The sequence below is a fragment of the Rhincodon typus genome, chromosome 6 (assembly GCF_021869965.1).
Source record: "Rhincodon typus isolate 14 chromosome 6, sRhiTyp1.1, whole genome shotgun sequence".
Taxonomy (NCBI): Eukaryota; Metazoa; Chordata; class Chondrichthyes; order Orectolobiformes; family Rhincodontidae; genus Rhincodon; species Rhincodon typus.
The window spans coordinates 30,922,207-30,937,382 of NC_063337.1; the positions used below are offsets into that span (position 1 = coordinate 30,922,207).

General features: G+C 40.9%; 1 protein-coding gene across 1 annotated transcript in view; it reads right to left on the bottom strand.

Moving 5' to 3' along the window:
- b3glcta (beta 3-glucosyltransferase a) overlaps positions 1 to 15,176 on the bottom strand; it is a 156,399-nt gene that overhangs the window by 35,598 nt on the left and 105,625 nt on the right. The window contains exon 11 of the mRNA XM_020529584.2: positions 14,538 to 14,651. Coding sequence (XP_020385173.1) covers positions 14,538 to 14,651 — 114 coding nt within the window. The remainder of the gene's footprint in view (positions 1 to 14,537; positions 14,652 to 15,176) is intronic.

A 15,176-nucleotide genomic window follows, 5' to 3' on the forward strand; every position in this document is an offset into this window, starting at 1 on the left:
CTGGCCTTTTCACTTTAAGCCTTAGTATGCACTTAATCTAAGCTACCTGGATGCTCACAGTAGCCCTGCCTTGCATTGCCTTGTCCTTTGGCACTTTCCTCAGCCAGAAATATGAGGCTCACAATCCTGTTGTATTGCCTTGCCATTTAAGGCAGACATAAAGCCAGTTTGTCAGCAGTCCTCAGTCAAGTGAGGGGAGATAGCCTTCGTTTAGGGGGTCCTGGCAGAGTATGTCAGCCGATACTAGTCTAGGGGCTTGGATATAGTCAGTCAGCTACACATGGCTGTCAGAGTCAGGATGCTCTCCACATAATGGGTGAGCAGCCAAATGTCAGACAGCCCATTGCTCACTTTTACTCTTTCTGCCCTATTGTGGGCTGTTTTCCTCCTGGAATGAGAGAGAGAAAGGCAGGTATTAAAGGAGATGAAAGTTGGTGGCATAGCTTTTGAGATAACAGTGTGGATCTGGAGGAACACAGCAGGCCAGGCAGCATCAGTGGAGCATGAAAGTTGACACTTCTGGTCGGGACCCTTCTTCAGAAATCTGAAACCCAAAACGTCAACTTACCTGCTCCTCTGATGCTGCCTGGCCTGCTGTGTTCCTCCAGCTCTACACTATGTTATCTCTGACTCCAGCATCTGCAGTTCTTACTATCTCTGGTGTCGCTTTTGGTTTTGTTGCAGAGCAGATGTGTCCCAAGCGAGTGAGCAGGCAGTGTAGAAGGTGTGAAGATTTAGTGGTGTGAGGAAAATGTTGCAGGCAACACAGAGTGGCAGTGAATGAGCTTTGATTGAAGGTGGGTACGGTTGCAGAGATAGAGTGAACGGGAGGTATCAATGAGATGGCAGCAATTATGTGGTGGATTGGAGAAGGTTAGTGATTTTCTTATTACATTAATTCGGGCTCCCGAAACCGCACTGAGCCAAATGACAAGCTCAGATAAGGCTGGCACAGTCTGTAGCATGGTTTCCTCTGTTGGTCTTAGGGTGAATGAGAATGCTTCTGTGCCACTCCACCCAGCAGGACCTCCAGGGCCATGCCCACAAAGCTGGGTGCCAAACCTCCACAGTTTGCCATGTCAGGGGCAAATATCAGGAACCAGACTGTCTGCACTTGACCGGATGCATGTTGGGCTTTCAAAGATGGTGCTGCCGCCAGAATGCCTGCCAATTCCAGGATCTTGTGGCATTGGCACATTGTTGCAGAAACAGCACAAGGTGCGAGAAAGCTAGAATCTGACAAAAGGGATATCAGTGGGTGGGGTAGATGCTTAATGAGGTGGGTTTGATAATATGTATTGACAAAATTCACCAGGCCTTACAATGAGAAACCATGTAAAAACACAATACAATTGGCGCTTGGACAAAATAGTAGGAATTCTTTGGCAACTGACTCACCTCTTGATTTCTCAAAGCCTCTTCACCATCTACAAGGCACAAGTTAGGAGAGCAATGGAATACTCCTCACTTGCCCAGATGGGTGCAGCTCCAACTACACTTAAGAAGCTTGACGCCATTCAGGACAAAGCAGCCGCTTTACTAGCACCACATTCACAAAAATCTAGTTTGTCCATCATCAATGTTCAATAGTAGCAGAATGTATGATCCACGAGACGCACTGCAGAAATTCACCAACACTCCTTAGACAGCACCTTCCAACCTCACAACTACTTCCATTTAGACAGACATTGGCAGTAGATGCATGGGAAGATCACCCCCTGTAAGTTTATCTCCAAGCTTGACTCACCATCCTGACTTGGAAATATATTGTTCTTCCTTCAATATCACTGAGTCAAAATCCTGAAACTCCCTCCCTAATGACATTGTGCATCTACCTACAGCAAATGGACTGCAGCAGTTCAAGAAGGCAGTTCGCCACCATCTTCTCAAGGGCAATTAGGGATGGGCAGTAAATGCTGGCTTAACCAGGGCCACCCACATCCCATGAGTGAATAAAAATGGTCAGAGGTTAGTAAAGCTACTTTATAAATTTCTAAATACATAATATGCATAACTGCTCATTTAATTTAATTGAACTAACTTTCATAACCTCAATACAACGAGGAAGGAGCTAAAGATGGCATGGGCTGAAGTTCTCCTTGCTTGGTGTTGTATTTATACATTCTGACTTAGGAAAATGAGTTCCACCACAAATTACACCATTAGTTGCCAATGGCAAAATCTGCATAAATTTCAGCAAATTCTGGACCTTTAAGTTGCACTGTTTAGAACAAAGTGTACCAGTTCAGTTGTGAAATGGATCAATGAAAATCCTTATTTAGCTTCATTAAAGTGTGTTCTTTCTGCTTGGCAAATTGCTCAAGGCACTATACAACCACACATCTGTGAATTGGATACTGATACATCACCTGCAATATCCAATAAAGGCCCTAGTATTTAGCTCATTTACTGTACAATGTAAACCATAAAGCATAATAATCAATGCTACTTGCTCACAGAAACCAGCAATGGACATTTTTTTAGCATCCATAACCTTTGCTTTCTAAGCTTTCTCTCAAAGAGACAGGACAGAAACATTATGAAACTGGAAAGAGGTCTGTCTCTATCTGAAAATCTGACAGGATCTATATGCACAATTGTCAATGAACACCTGGGTACAATTAACCATGTGGATCTTAAACTGTGCATAGGAAAAAGGTAACCCCAGCTTAGGTCAACATCTTAACAGGAGCAAATGTCAGTTTCAACGGTTGATTAATAAATTTCACCTCATCCAATATGATCTCTACCACCATCATCAAACTAACATTCTCTCCAGTATCTAACCATATGACAAAAACTCTAATCCTTCTCCATGAACTTCCTAACAAGCTGCAGCAAATACATCACTATCCTCTGATCCATGGCTGGCCATCACTTGAACAAACCACAAAACGTAGGGAGGGAAATGAAAGTAGGCCATTGGAGAACAAGTGCAATGTAGATAAGAACAGAAGCAGACCTAGACAACTAAAACAGCAGAAGAATATGACAGTGGAGCTCAAGATAACACATCAAGCATTCCACATCCCACAAATATTTGAAAGCTTGGCTCAGCTGGGAACAAACTCACCTCTAAACAAGGTGGTGACAGATTCATGTCTTATTCCAATACATAATCAAGCTTGATACTGCAGCACAGTATTGTGGGAGATTTTCAGAAGTACCATTTTTGGATGGGATATTAGGAGCAGTAGTAGGCCATTTGGAAATCAGGTATGGTGTGGCATTCAAGGACATCATGGCTGATTTGAAAATCCTGTTTATTTCCCATTCCCCATGGCCCTTAATTCCCTTACTGATGAAATACCAAAAATATCTCAGCCTTGAAAACATTCAATGATCCAGTTTTGACAGTCCTCTGCAGTGAATAACTCCACCCTTAGAGAGAAAAAAAATCCTCCACACTCTGAGATTAGTCCTAGACACTCCCAAAAGGGGAAAAAATCTCTCTGTATCTACCCTGTCAAGACTCCCAAGAACTTTCTGTGTTTGAATAAGGTCTCCTCGCAATTTTCTCAACTCCATGTGTTTAAATTGAACCTGCACAACCTTTTCTCATACAAAAATCCTCCTCCAGTGGTCCCCAGCATTACAGATACCAGTCTTCAGCCAACTGGATTCACTCCACGCAATATCAAGAAATGGTTGGAGACACTGGATACTGTAAAGGCTATGGGCCCTGACAACATTCTGGCAATAGTACTGAAGACTTGCTGCTCCCCCTAGCCAAGCTGTTACAGTACAGTTACAATACTGGTACCTATCCGACAATGTCGAAAATTGCCCAGGTATGTCCTGTACATTAAAAGCAGAACAAATCCAATGCGGCCAATTACTGCCCCAACAGCCTACTCTTGATCATCAGTAAAGTGATGGAAGGAGTCATCAACTGCTATTAAGCAGTGCCTGCTCATCAATAACCTTCTTAGTGATGCCCAGTTTAGATTCCACCAAGGCCACTCAGCTCCTGACCTCATTACAGCCTTGGTTCAAACATGGACAAAAGAGCTGAATTCCAGAGATGAAGTGAGAGTGACTGCCCTTGACATCAAGGCTGCATTCGACTGAATGTGGCATCAAAAAACCCTAGCAAAACTGGAATCAATGGGTATCAGGGGGTTAACTCTCTGGTGGCTGGAATCATACCTAGTATCCTACACCCAACCATCTATAGCTTCTTCATCAATGACCTTCCCTCCATCATAAGGTTAGAAGTGGGGATGTTCACCAATGATTGCAAAATGTTCAGCACCATTCGCGACTCCTCAAATACTGAAGCAGTCCATGTTCAAATGCAACAAGATCTGGACAACATCCAGGCTTGAGCTGACAAATGACACCTAACATTTGTGCCACACAAATGCCAGACTATGGCCATCACCAATAAGAGACAATCTAACCACCGCCCCTTGACATTCAACAGTATTACCATCACTAAATCCCCCATTATCAACATCCTGGGCGTTATCATTGACCAGAAACTCACGTAGACTCACCACATAAACACAGTGGCTACAAGAGCAGGTCAGAGGCTAGGAATATGTGGCGAGTAACTCACCTCCTGCCTCCCCTAAGCCTGTCCACCATCTACAAGGCACAAGTCATGAGTGTGATGCAATCCATTCCTCACTTGCCTGGATGAGTGCAGCCCCAACAACCTCAAGAAGCTTGACACCATCCAGGACAAAGCAGCCCGCTTGATTGGCACTACATCCACAAGCATCCACTTCATCTATCAGCAACGCTCAGTATCAGCAGTATGTACTACCTACAAGATGTACTTCACAAATTCACTAAAGATCTTCAGACAGCCCCTTCCATCTAGAAGGACAAGAGCTGCAGATACATGGGAACACCAGCATCTTCAAATTCCTCTCCAAGACTCTCACCATCCTGACTTGGAAATATATCGTCGTTCCTTCATTGTCGCTGGGTTAAAATCCTGGAATTCACTCCCTGTTGGCACTGTGGGTCAACTCACAGCAGGTGGACTGCAGCGGTTTAAGAAGGCAGCTCAGCACCACCTTCTCAAGGGCAACTAGGGATGGGTAATAAATGCTGGCCCAGCCAGTGACGCCCACATCCCAAAAAATGAATAAATTTTTTTAAAAATCCCTCTATACCTGTGACCAGTCAAGTGAATATTCTCTGGACTGCCTCCAATGCTAGTTTAAGTTTCCTTAGATAAAGGGCCCAAAACTTCATTCACAACATTCCAGTTGTGGTCTGATTAGTGCTTTGTCCAGTTTGCGCAAGGTATTCCTGTTTTTAAATTCATTTGCAAGGCCAACATTCCATTTGTCTTCCCCACTACCTCCTAAACTTGTATGCTGTCTGTGATCCATGAATGACAGCTCCAAATCACTATATCCTGCAGCTTTCTGCAGTCATCCTCCATTTAAATAATATTCAGCTCTTCTACTTCTTGTGCTAAAATGCTTAGCCTCACCTTTTCCCAAATTATATTCCAATTGCCAGGTTCTTGTCGACTCATTTAACCTGTCTATATCCCTCAGTAGACTTTCATGTCAGCCTCATTAATTATCATAGAGTCATAGAGATATACAGCATGGAAACAGTCCCTTCAGTCCACCTCGTCCATGCCAACCAGACATTGTAAATAAATCTAGTTTCATTTGCCAGCATTAGCCCATATGGCTCTAAACCCTTCCTATTCATATACCCATCCAGATGCTGTTTAAATGTTGTTATTGTACCAGCCTGCACCACTCCCTCTGGCAGTTCATTCCATTAATGCACCACCCCCTGCGTGACAAAGTTGCCTCTTAGATCCCTTTAAAATTATTCCCCTCTCACCTTAAACCTATACCCTCCAGTTTTGGTCTCCCCCACCCCAAAGCTGAGAACTGTTTAATAATTGTTCCCCACCTGACCTGCCACCTTCAATACTCTGCGCTCCCTCTTTAGAATTGTAATTCCTATTTTAGAATGGTTGCAAGAATATTGAAAGACAAAGTGCATCACCTCATCCGCTACATATCCGCCCATTTCTCCAATGTGTCAATCTCCTTTCAGTGTTCCACACCAACCTCCTCACAGTTTACAATTCTTCCAAGTTTAATGTCATTTACTAACTTTGAAATTGTCCCGTCCACACCAAAATCCTACTTACTCTATCCATGCCCCTCATGATTTTAGAAACTTCTATAAGGTCTACGCTCAGCCTCCAATGCTCCAGGGAAAATAGCACCCGTCTATTCAGCCTATCCCTATAGCTCCAGGGAAACTAGCACCAGTCTATTCAGCCTGTCCCTATAGTTCCAACCCTGGCAACATCCTTGTAAATCTTTTCTGAACTCTTTCAAGTTTCAGAACATCCTTCCTGTAGCAGGGAGACCAGAGTTGTACGCAGTATTCCAATAGTGGCCCAACCATTGTCCTGCATGGCCACAACATGACCTCCCAACTCCTATCCTCAATGCACTGACCAATAAAGGCAAGCATACCAAACACCTTCTTCACTATCCCATCTACCTGTGACTCCACTTTCAAGGAACAATGAGCGTGAACTCCAAGGTCTCTTTGCTCAGCAACATTCCCCAGGACATTACCGTTAAGTATATAAGTCCTGCCCTGATTTGCCTTTCCAAAATGCAGCACCTCACATTCATCGAAATTAAACTCCATCTACCACTTCTCGGCCCACTGGCCCATCTGATCAAGACCCTGTTGTTTTCTGAGGTGACCTTCTTCGCTGTCCACTACACCTCCAATTTTGGTGTTATCTCTACCTATTTTGTGTCATCTGGCAAACTTGGCAATAGGACATTTACTTTTCTCATCCAAGTCTTTAACATATATTGTAAATAATGATGGACTCAATTGATCTGTGGCAGTGCACTAGTTACAGGTTGCCGCCTGAATATGTTCTCTTTATCCCAGCTCTGTGTTCTATTTGTAGCCAATTCTCTCTTGATGCTGACTCTACTTGATTACATGTTCTACTTCTAAATGTTCTGCTGTTACATTCCTTATTATAGATACAAAGATTTTCCAAATGAAGCTGTTAAACTAACTTTTTATCTCCTTCCCTTTCTAAATAAGAGTGTTACATTGACAGTTTTCTAATCCTCTTCCACCGTGAAGATTGATGCAAAGCATTTATACAACTTCTCTGCCATCTCAGACAGTAGTGGTCAAACGGATGTTTTTTGGGCTACAGGGAGGTTTGTAGTACTCCAGAGGTTGGTACCGGACCTTTGGTTTTCCTGATTTATATTAATGATCTGGATTTTGGCGTGGAGGGGATAATTTCAAAGTTTGTAAATGACATTAAACTTGGAAGAATTGTAAACTGTGAGGAGGTTGGTGCAGAACTCCAAAAGGAGAAGTGGGCAGATATGTAGCAGATGAGGTGATGCACTTTGGTTGCAAGAATATTGACAGACAATCTAAAATAGGAATTATAATTCTAAAGAGGGTGCACAGAGTATTGAAGGAGGCAGGTCAGGTGGGGAACGGTTATTAAAGCATACAGTGTTCTCAGCTTAATAATAGGGGCGTTGAGTACAAGAAGCAGGTAGGTGATATCGAACTTGCACAAGATGCTGTTAGACTTCAGCTGAAGTACTGTGTAATTTGTGGGAGCCACATTAAGGAAAGATGTGAATGCACTGGAAAGAGTGCAGAAGCAATTTACAAGAACATTTACAAGAATTAGAAATTTTAGTTATGAAGACAGATTGAAGAAGTTGGGACTGTTCTCGTTGGAGAGAAGAATGCTGAGAGATTTGATACAGGCCTCAAAAATCGTGAGTAGGCTGGATGGAATAGATAGGGAGAAGCTGTCCCCACTGGGAAGAGAAAAGAAAATGAGAGGGCATAGTTGTAAACTGATGTGCAAACAAAGAAAGGCCGGTGTAAGAAGAATCTTTTTGATACAGCTAGTAGTTAGGGATGGAATGCGTTGCCTGAAAATGTGGTGGAGGCAAGTTCAATTGAGGTATTCAAGAATGCATTGGATGACTATTTGAGTAGAAATGATGAGCACAGATACGGGGTTAAGGCAAGAAATTGGCACTAGGTAACAGAACTGGTGCAGGCAAGAATGTTCTCCTTCCATATCACAACAATTCTGTAATTCACTGATTCTCTATGAATCTGTGACTTCCTGGATCGCCATTACTGTTTCCCCAGTAGCATATGTTCATTTTAGCTCTTGTCTTTCTTTTCATATATTTAAAGAAACTCTTACTGTCCATTTTTATATTACTTGCTGGTTTATCCTTATAGTTTATTCTCTCCCTCTTATCTGTATTTTTGGTCATCCTCTATTAGCTTTTAAAACTTTCCCAATCCTCTGGTTTACCACTAATCTTAGCTACATTGTATGTTTTTCTTTCAATTTGATACTATCTTCAACTTCCTTGGTCAACCATGGTTGGTTTATCCTCTTCCTAGAATCCTTCTTCCTCACTAGGACACATATACTACAAGTCAAACTATTTTCTTAATATATCTGCCATTGCGCTTCAACCATATTTTTTGCTTCATTTTCTGAAGAAGGGTCTCGACCCGAAACGTCAACTTTCCTGCTCCTCTGATGCTGCTTGGCCTGCTGTGGTCATCCAGCTCTACACCTTGTTATCTCATATTTTTTGCTAAATGCCTTTCCCAGGCCACTCCAGCCAAGTCTTCCCTAACCTGTGTGATCACTCTCATTTAGGTTGGGCACATTTGCTTCTGACCCAAATTTCTCAGTCTCAAATGATTAATTCTATCAGGTTATGGTCATGTTTCCCAAGGGGATTATCTACTGAGATCATTCATTACACCAGCCTTATTATGAATTATGAAATCAAAAACTGATCTCTGGTTGAATACACAGCATACTCTTCTAGGCAACTGTTCCATTCTATGAATTCCTCCTCTTCCAATTTGATTGTCCAAATCTACATGAATTTAAAGTCACCAATGATTAATGCACTGCCTTACCTACATGGCCTCATTATCCCCTGAATTATTCTCCTATTGTAAATCTACTGTTAGGGAGCCTATAGACTACACTCACCAGTGTTTTCTCACCCAGTGTTATTTCTTAACTTCACCCAATGGGTTGAACATTATCTGATCCAAGATCTTTTTCGTTATTTTATTTATTCCAGCTCATACTAACAAAACTATCCCAACATTCGTTCCTTCCTGTCTGTCCTTCTGAAAAGTCACATACCCCTGATTATATAGTTTCCACTTTTGATCGCCTTGTAACTATGTCTCTGTAATGCCTATAAGATCACATTCATTAGCTCCTATTTGTGGCTGTTAATTCATTTATTTTGTTCTGAATAATATGCACATTTAAGTAAAAAGCTATTAATTTTGCCTTCTTACCATTTGTAGGAGCACACCACCCAACTGGGTACAAAAGCTCAGGAGGCAGGCAGGTTTCAGGCAAGTATTCAAGCAGAAACCGGTTGATGCACGGAGAGGGCCAAAGGACCTTCCCTGAATCTGGCCTCAACGTAAGAAAGCAATTTTTCCCTTAATCTTTGGCTCAGGTCGGAAGGGGATCAATGACACACTCTGATCTTTACAGTGAAAATGCAGCATTTTATAATTTTCTGTCACAATTATCAAATACAGTGTAGTCACTGTCCTTCCCTCTTAATTCATACACTCAATCCCATGGGAACCTAATCAATGATGGGCATTCCTATGGACAGCCACAGGTTCCCATGGTCTTATGGCATGTACCAGATATTGTAATCTCTAGGCCTTGGGATCTTTCTATGCATCCTATTCACTAGCATTCCAAAGTTACTGGCTACACCTCTTTGGATCTGTCTCAGGCTTCTTATCTCTAAGGACTGCGTGAAGTCTACGATTCATTGTACTACATGTGTTTTCTTTTATCAAATTCAGCCATTCTCACTGTCCCAATTATATCTGAAAAAATACAAAAGAGTTTTAACTAATTGCTGTAAAGGTTAATTTCTACTATAAAGTTAATTATAAAATGTAAAGTTGTATAGATACTTCTGTTGTTAGCACTTTGTAATTAATGAGTTGTGAACAATCTATCTTGCTCAGGGCATAAGATAAGGCATTTCCTAAGACTAATTAACTTTCATATATAGGTTTAAACACGTTTCCCCAATGCTTGTATTATACTTTGGTTATATGTTAAGTCTACTTCTATGATTATCTGAATAATCTTTAATTAAAGCCTATTTCTTAATACTGTAGGTAGGACGCTAATTACTACAAAATACCTTTAGCTGTTGTCTTTGCAGCTGTTTAGGGAGGTAATCTTAGCTAGTTCATGGGTTGAGACCTGCACCTGACGTTTTTCATTTATTGGCACAATCATCCTTTCATTAATAAGGCTGGAATTAATCATTTGTCTGTTCTTACGCATTCTCTTATCAAAACTGTTTCAAATGGTTGGTGGTGAGGCTCTTCTGCTAACCTTGGTGTAGACTTGTTCAAAGTTACCATTGTGTTTCACTTAAATGTTGGAGCAGGCTGTCCCATTTTGTTTTAACCCCTGTTGGCCATTTTGTATCTTTCAAAGATGGGCCTCTTCGGTGTAAAGCAGGTATGGGTCACTTAGTATGGACAGGTACAGGTCACCCCTACACCATTTTTCTTCCTTTGACCCTATTTGCTATTTTTTAATGCTTATACGCTCCATGCTTTTCTGTCCTATTCTGGGAATCATTACCTAGATAGCTGCCTTGCAATGTCACCACATTTGTTTTGTAGGCCTACAGCTCCACTCTCCTGAACTCTTCCCCCACATCAATTTTGTTGAAAGCCCATTCTACAGCCCTAACCTTGTGAGGATGCAGAACAATATTTGAAGAGCCATTGTTCTTAACTGTGTTTCTCCATCAATCAGCATTAACAAAGAAAAGATGATACCCCGTGCTGTTGGATCTTGCTGTGTATGGTCAGTGTGCTTACCTGCATAATAACAGTGATATCACCCTAGAAGCAGTTTAAAAGTGTGTGTGAAGCACTTTGAAATGTTTTGAAGACAAGATTAGATGCTATGTGAATGCAAATTCCTTTAAGCTATTTCATACTTTAGCCTGTGATATCTAGTTGACTAAGAGAAACGAGAAAATTAAGAAAGTATCCTGAGATCTTCAAAGGCATGTATTTTCCTGCAAGTGTTCAACCACATCAAAAATGTTGATTACCAAAATACTTGTTTACCCACACTATTCAGTTAAACTATAGTTACATCACAAAATGTATCAATGGATTCTTTCCATCCAAATAGATTCGGAGAACAATATGTCACAGACTGAGACCATTCAACCCAACATGCCAAAGTCTTTCAAACTCTTTGAAAGTGTTATCCAGCTAGTGCTACTTCCCTGATCTTTCCCCCATTCTCCCTTCAAGTGTTCACCAAACTTCCTTTCGAAAGTTGCTATGGGATCTGTTTCAAACACCTTTGCAGTGTGTATTCCAGATCACAAAACTTGCTCTGCAGGACAAAATGTCATTATCTCTCCTCTGGTATATCTGTGAATCACCTTAATCTGTGCCCTCTATGGATTGAGTCTTTTGCTACCGTATTCTGTTTCTCACTACTTATCTATTAATCAATGCATGATTTTGTTGATCTCCATCAAATTTCCTCTAAGTCTGCAGTGTTCTAGGAAGAAGAACCGCAGCTTCTCCACTTTCACCAGGTTACGATTCTTGAAAATCTCCTCTGCACCCTCTCTAAGGTTTTGAAGTCTTTCTTAAAGCATTGTAACTTAAATTAACGACAATACTCCAAATGAGACCTAACCACCATTTTATAAGGGTTTAGCACAACTGCCTTGCATTTTTCCTTCAAAGTTTCTATTAATAAAGTTAAAAATCCTATGTGCTTTTATACAGCCTTTTCAACTTATCCTGCTGTATTCAAAAATTTGTGTACATATGGTCTCTTTGTCTCTACTTCCTCTTTAAAATTGTACCACAAAATTTATGTTGTCTTTCTTCACTTTTTTCCCAGCAAAATTGATCAATTCACATTTTAAATTTAATCTGCCATTTGTCTTCCCCGTTCACCATGTGAACTGGAATTAGGAGCAGAAAGAGACCATTCAGCTCCTTGAGCCTGTTTTGCCGTTCAATAAGATCATAACTGTTATTTTTGTGTTTTTAATTCTACATTCACATCTACCCTGATAAACTGATCCAGAGAAACATAGAAAATAGGTGCAGGAGTAGGCCATTCAGCCCTCCAACCCTGCTCTGCCATTCACTTTGCTCATGACTGATCACCTAACTCACAGCCTATTTCTGCCATATCCAACACCTTGAAATCATATAATATTTGGCCTCAACTGCTTTCTGTGATAGCAATTTCCATTGGCTCACCAATCTCTGGGTGAAGAAAGTTCACCTCATCTCAGTCCTAAATGGTTTACCCTGTATCCTTAAACTATGAGCTCCGGTCATGGTCTCTCTGCTTTTCTCCTGTATCTACCCAATTACTTCCCTGCTTGTACATACATATTCGAATTTTGTAACATCTGCAAACTTTAAAATTATTCCTTGCTTACCCAAGCAAATATTAACATATAAAAAAAGTGTGCAGTCTTAATACTGGTCCCTGGGGAATATCACTGTATGCTTACTGCCTCTGCTATGAAAAGCTCTTCCCCACCATCGTTTTTTTTTTAGTTCTGAAGCCACGCTGCCACGCTCCTTTTAATCTTGCTTTAATTTTTACAGTAAATTTTAAAACTTTGAACTGGAGTTATCCATGTGAAGGCATTGTTCCATTTTTATACTCCTGGTGAATCGCTCATTTAATTCCAAGAACTGAATTCCTCAGCTTCCCTCCCATCACCACGACCCCAGATAACACCCATCTTCCCATCTTTGACTTTTAGTGAATCGATCCCTGGAAGGATATCATTACAGCTTCCCATACTGTTTGCATTAGAGTCATTGATTGTGATCCACTCCCAGGATTGCAGAGGTACAGACCCCCTAACCCTGATCAGCCACCTAACTGCAACTAAGCCCTTGAACTGATATTGGAAGCTGCCTTGACTTACTGTGTCAGGAATCGCTGACAAAGGGGTGTCTCCCTGCCTTGACTGAGGACTACTCCCCTCAGACCTCGAGACATGGCAACTCAGTTGACGCATATGCAGTATGTTTGGTTTATAGGTATATGGTACATCCTGTAGGCGTAAGACTGATATAGGAATGTGCTGTACAGCAACATGTCCACCCCCTTTACTGATGGCAAACGTGACAAGCCGTCTAATTTCCTGCACGCATTTAACAGCAAGGCAGAACAGAAATACTGACAGTCTTTAAGAGCTGGCTGAGGTGAGAAAATGCAAGAGGGCAAGGTAAAATAAGGGTTCTCTGAGCATCCAGGTGAGTGCAAAGTGAGTAGGTATTAAGGCAGCAGCCTTGAGATGTTTGTTGGTTCAGTCCATGAGCTAGGTGCCTGTCCCTGTACGCAAAGTGTTATTGCAGCAGCCTTTTAATAAAAAGCACCTTTGCGCTCTGAAGTGCAGCAGCAAAGTGCAGAAGTATACTGTCCCTTGATGGTGCAGACAGGATGGTCCTTGTTGGATGCCAAAGAAGGTAAAAATGAGGTGTATGTGGCCAGTGTCCATGGGGCGTGCCCTGAAAGGTTGGTACCGGGTGCCCAAGAAGAGGATCCTGGGGAGAATGCGGCAAGCTGGAGTCACCAGGTTCATGTTGGGAATTCTTGGCATCCAGTTTCTATCCAGCAGTTGGAAGAATGGGAACCTGCTCATAATGTGGTGAGATTATATAGTAATGAGCGTGATCATGAACAATAATCCCTATTAATAGGTGTCTCACTGCTGGATGGTGAAAATCTCGTCATGATATCGGAGATTTGGTTGGAACATGTCTCGGTATTGACATCAAGAAAGGCCTTGCTTGCCACCTCATGCGACAAACCCAAACTTCCCACCATAGCCCATATTGGTAGGCCTGAGAAGGGATTGCACCCTTCATCTCTAACCGAATAGGTTTAGAACAATATCTATATAGTACTGTCTGGCAAAATAGTTTTATTGTAGAAAAATTCAATGGAAGATAACATGACCTCCAGAGTATTTTTAATATAAAAAAAGGATTTAGTGCTACAATGTAACACTCAACATTCTTGGGTGGTGCAGCTTGGATTAGCACATTAAGTTCTTAATTTTGTACACAATATGTTAGCCTCTGGCAAAATAAAATTTGTTTTCAAATTTGAGTTATTGAACATGTTCTTATATATTCTATTTAATGTATCAAAAAGAGCTTCTGTTCAAAACTCATTGAATCACTTATGACTGAGATATGCACAACCTAGCAATTATAGATAATGAAGTAGTCCAATAAATAAAAGTACTTGTTCAGTATTGTGGAAAAATAGGGGCCATCATGTAGGGTTATTTTAAAGCTTGCTAACAAATGGAAAAGAACCGTAAGGTGAAAATATTTGCCGTATACTTAAAATACTGATGACAAATTCAAAAGGTCTGCTGTTCATTAGTAACATAATTATCTGTTCAAGAACTTACCTCTTTCAGTATTTGGTATTCCTAAATAGTGGGTTGGAATGGAGCTATCTGCGTAATCACTGTAGTATTCGATTAGAGCTGCTTGTTTTTCCCAAGTTTTCTTTACAATTGGTACTGCAAGATAATAGAATTGAATGTTCAGAAACGCTGTAAGGAAAAGTTGAATATATACCCAAAAACAAAATGATCTACACCTATCATCTGGTTAAGGCTCCAGAAAGCAGTAAAATTTAGTCAATTTTATAGTTCAGCCTCCATACTGCGACAAGATTCCAAATGAGAATTGAGAAACAAACTACCTGCTGGTTCAATTGCCACTGTACACTCTACAAAACTTCCAAGACTTTCTTGGTGATCAGTTCAAACATATTCACGGTATCATATAGGTCAAGTATCAAATGTGCATCAATAAGATAATCCTATATAGTCATTCTTCATACGAAAGCATTCAAAAGGTTATCCCAATTTTGATATTTTGAGACAGTCTGAGTGTCTACTAAAATTGAATGCAGAAAGCAGATTTAAAATTGTATCGAGTTAACAAAAATATATAAGATAGTGTTTTCCCTCTACTCCAGAACAAACATCAAACAATTTTCACAAAACTGTGATCAAACTAATTAAACTGGTAAGACACAA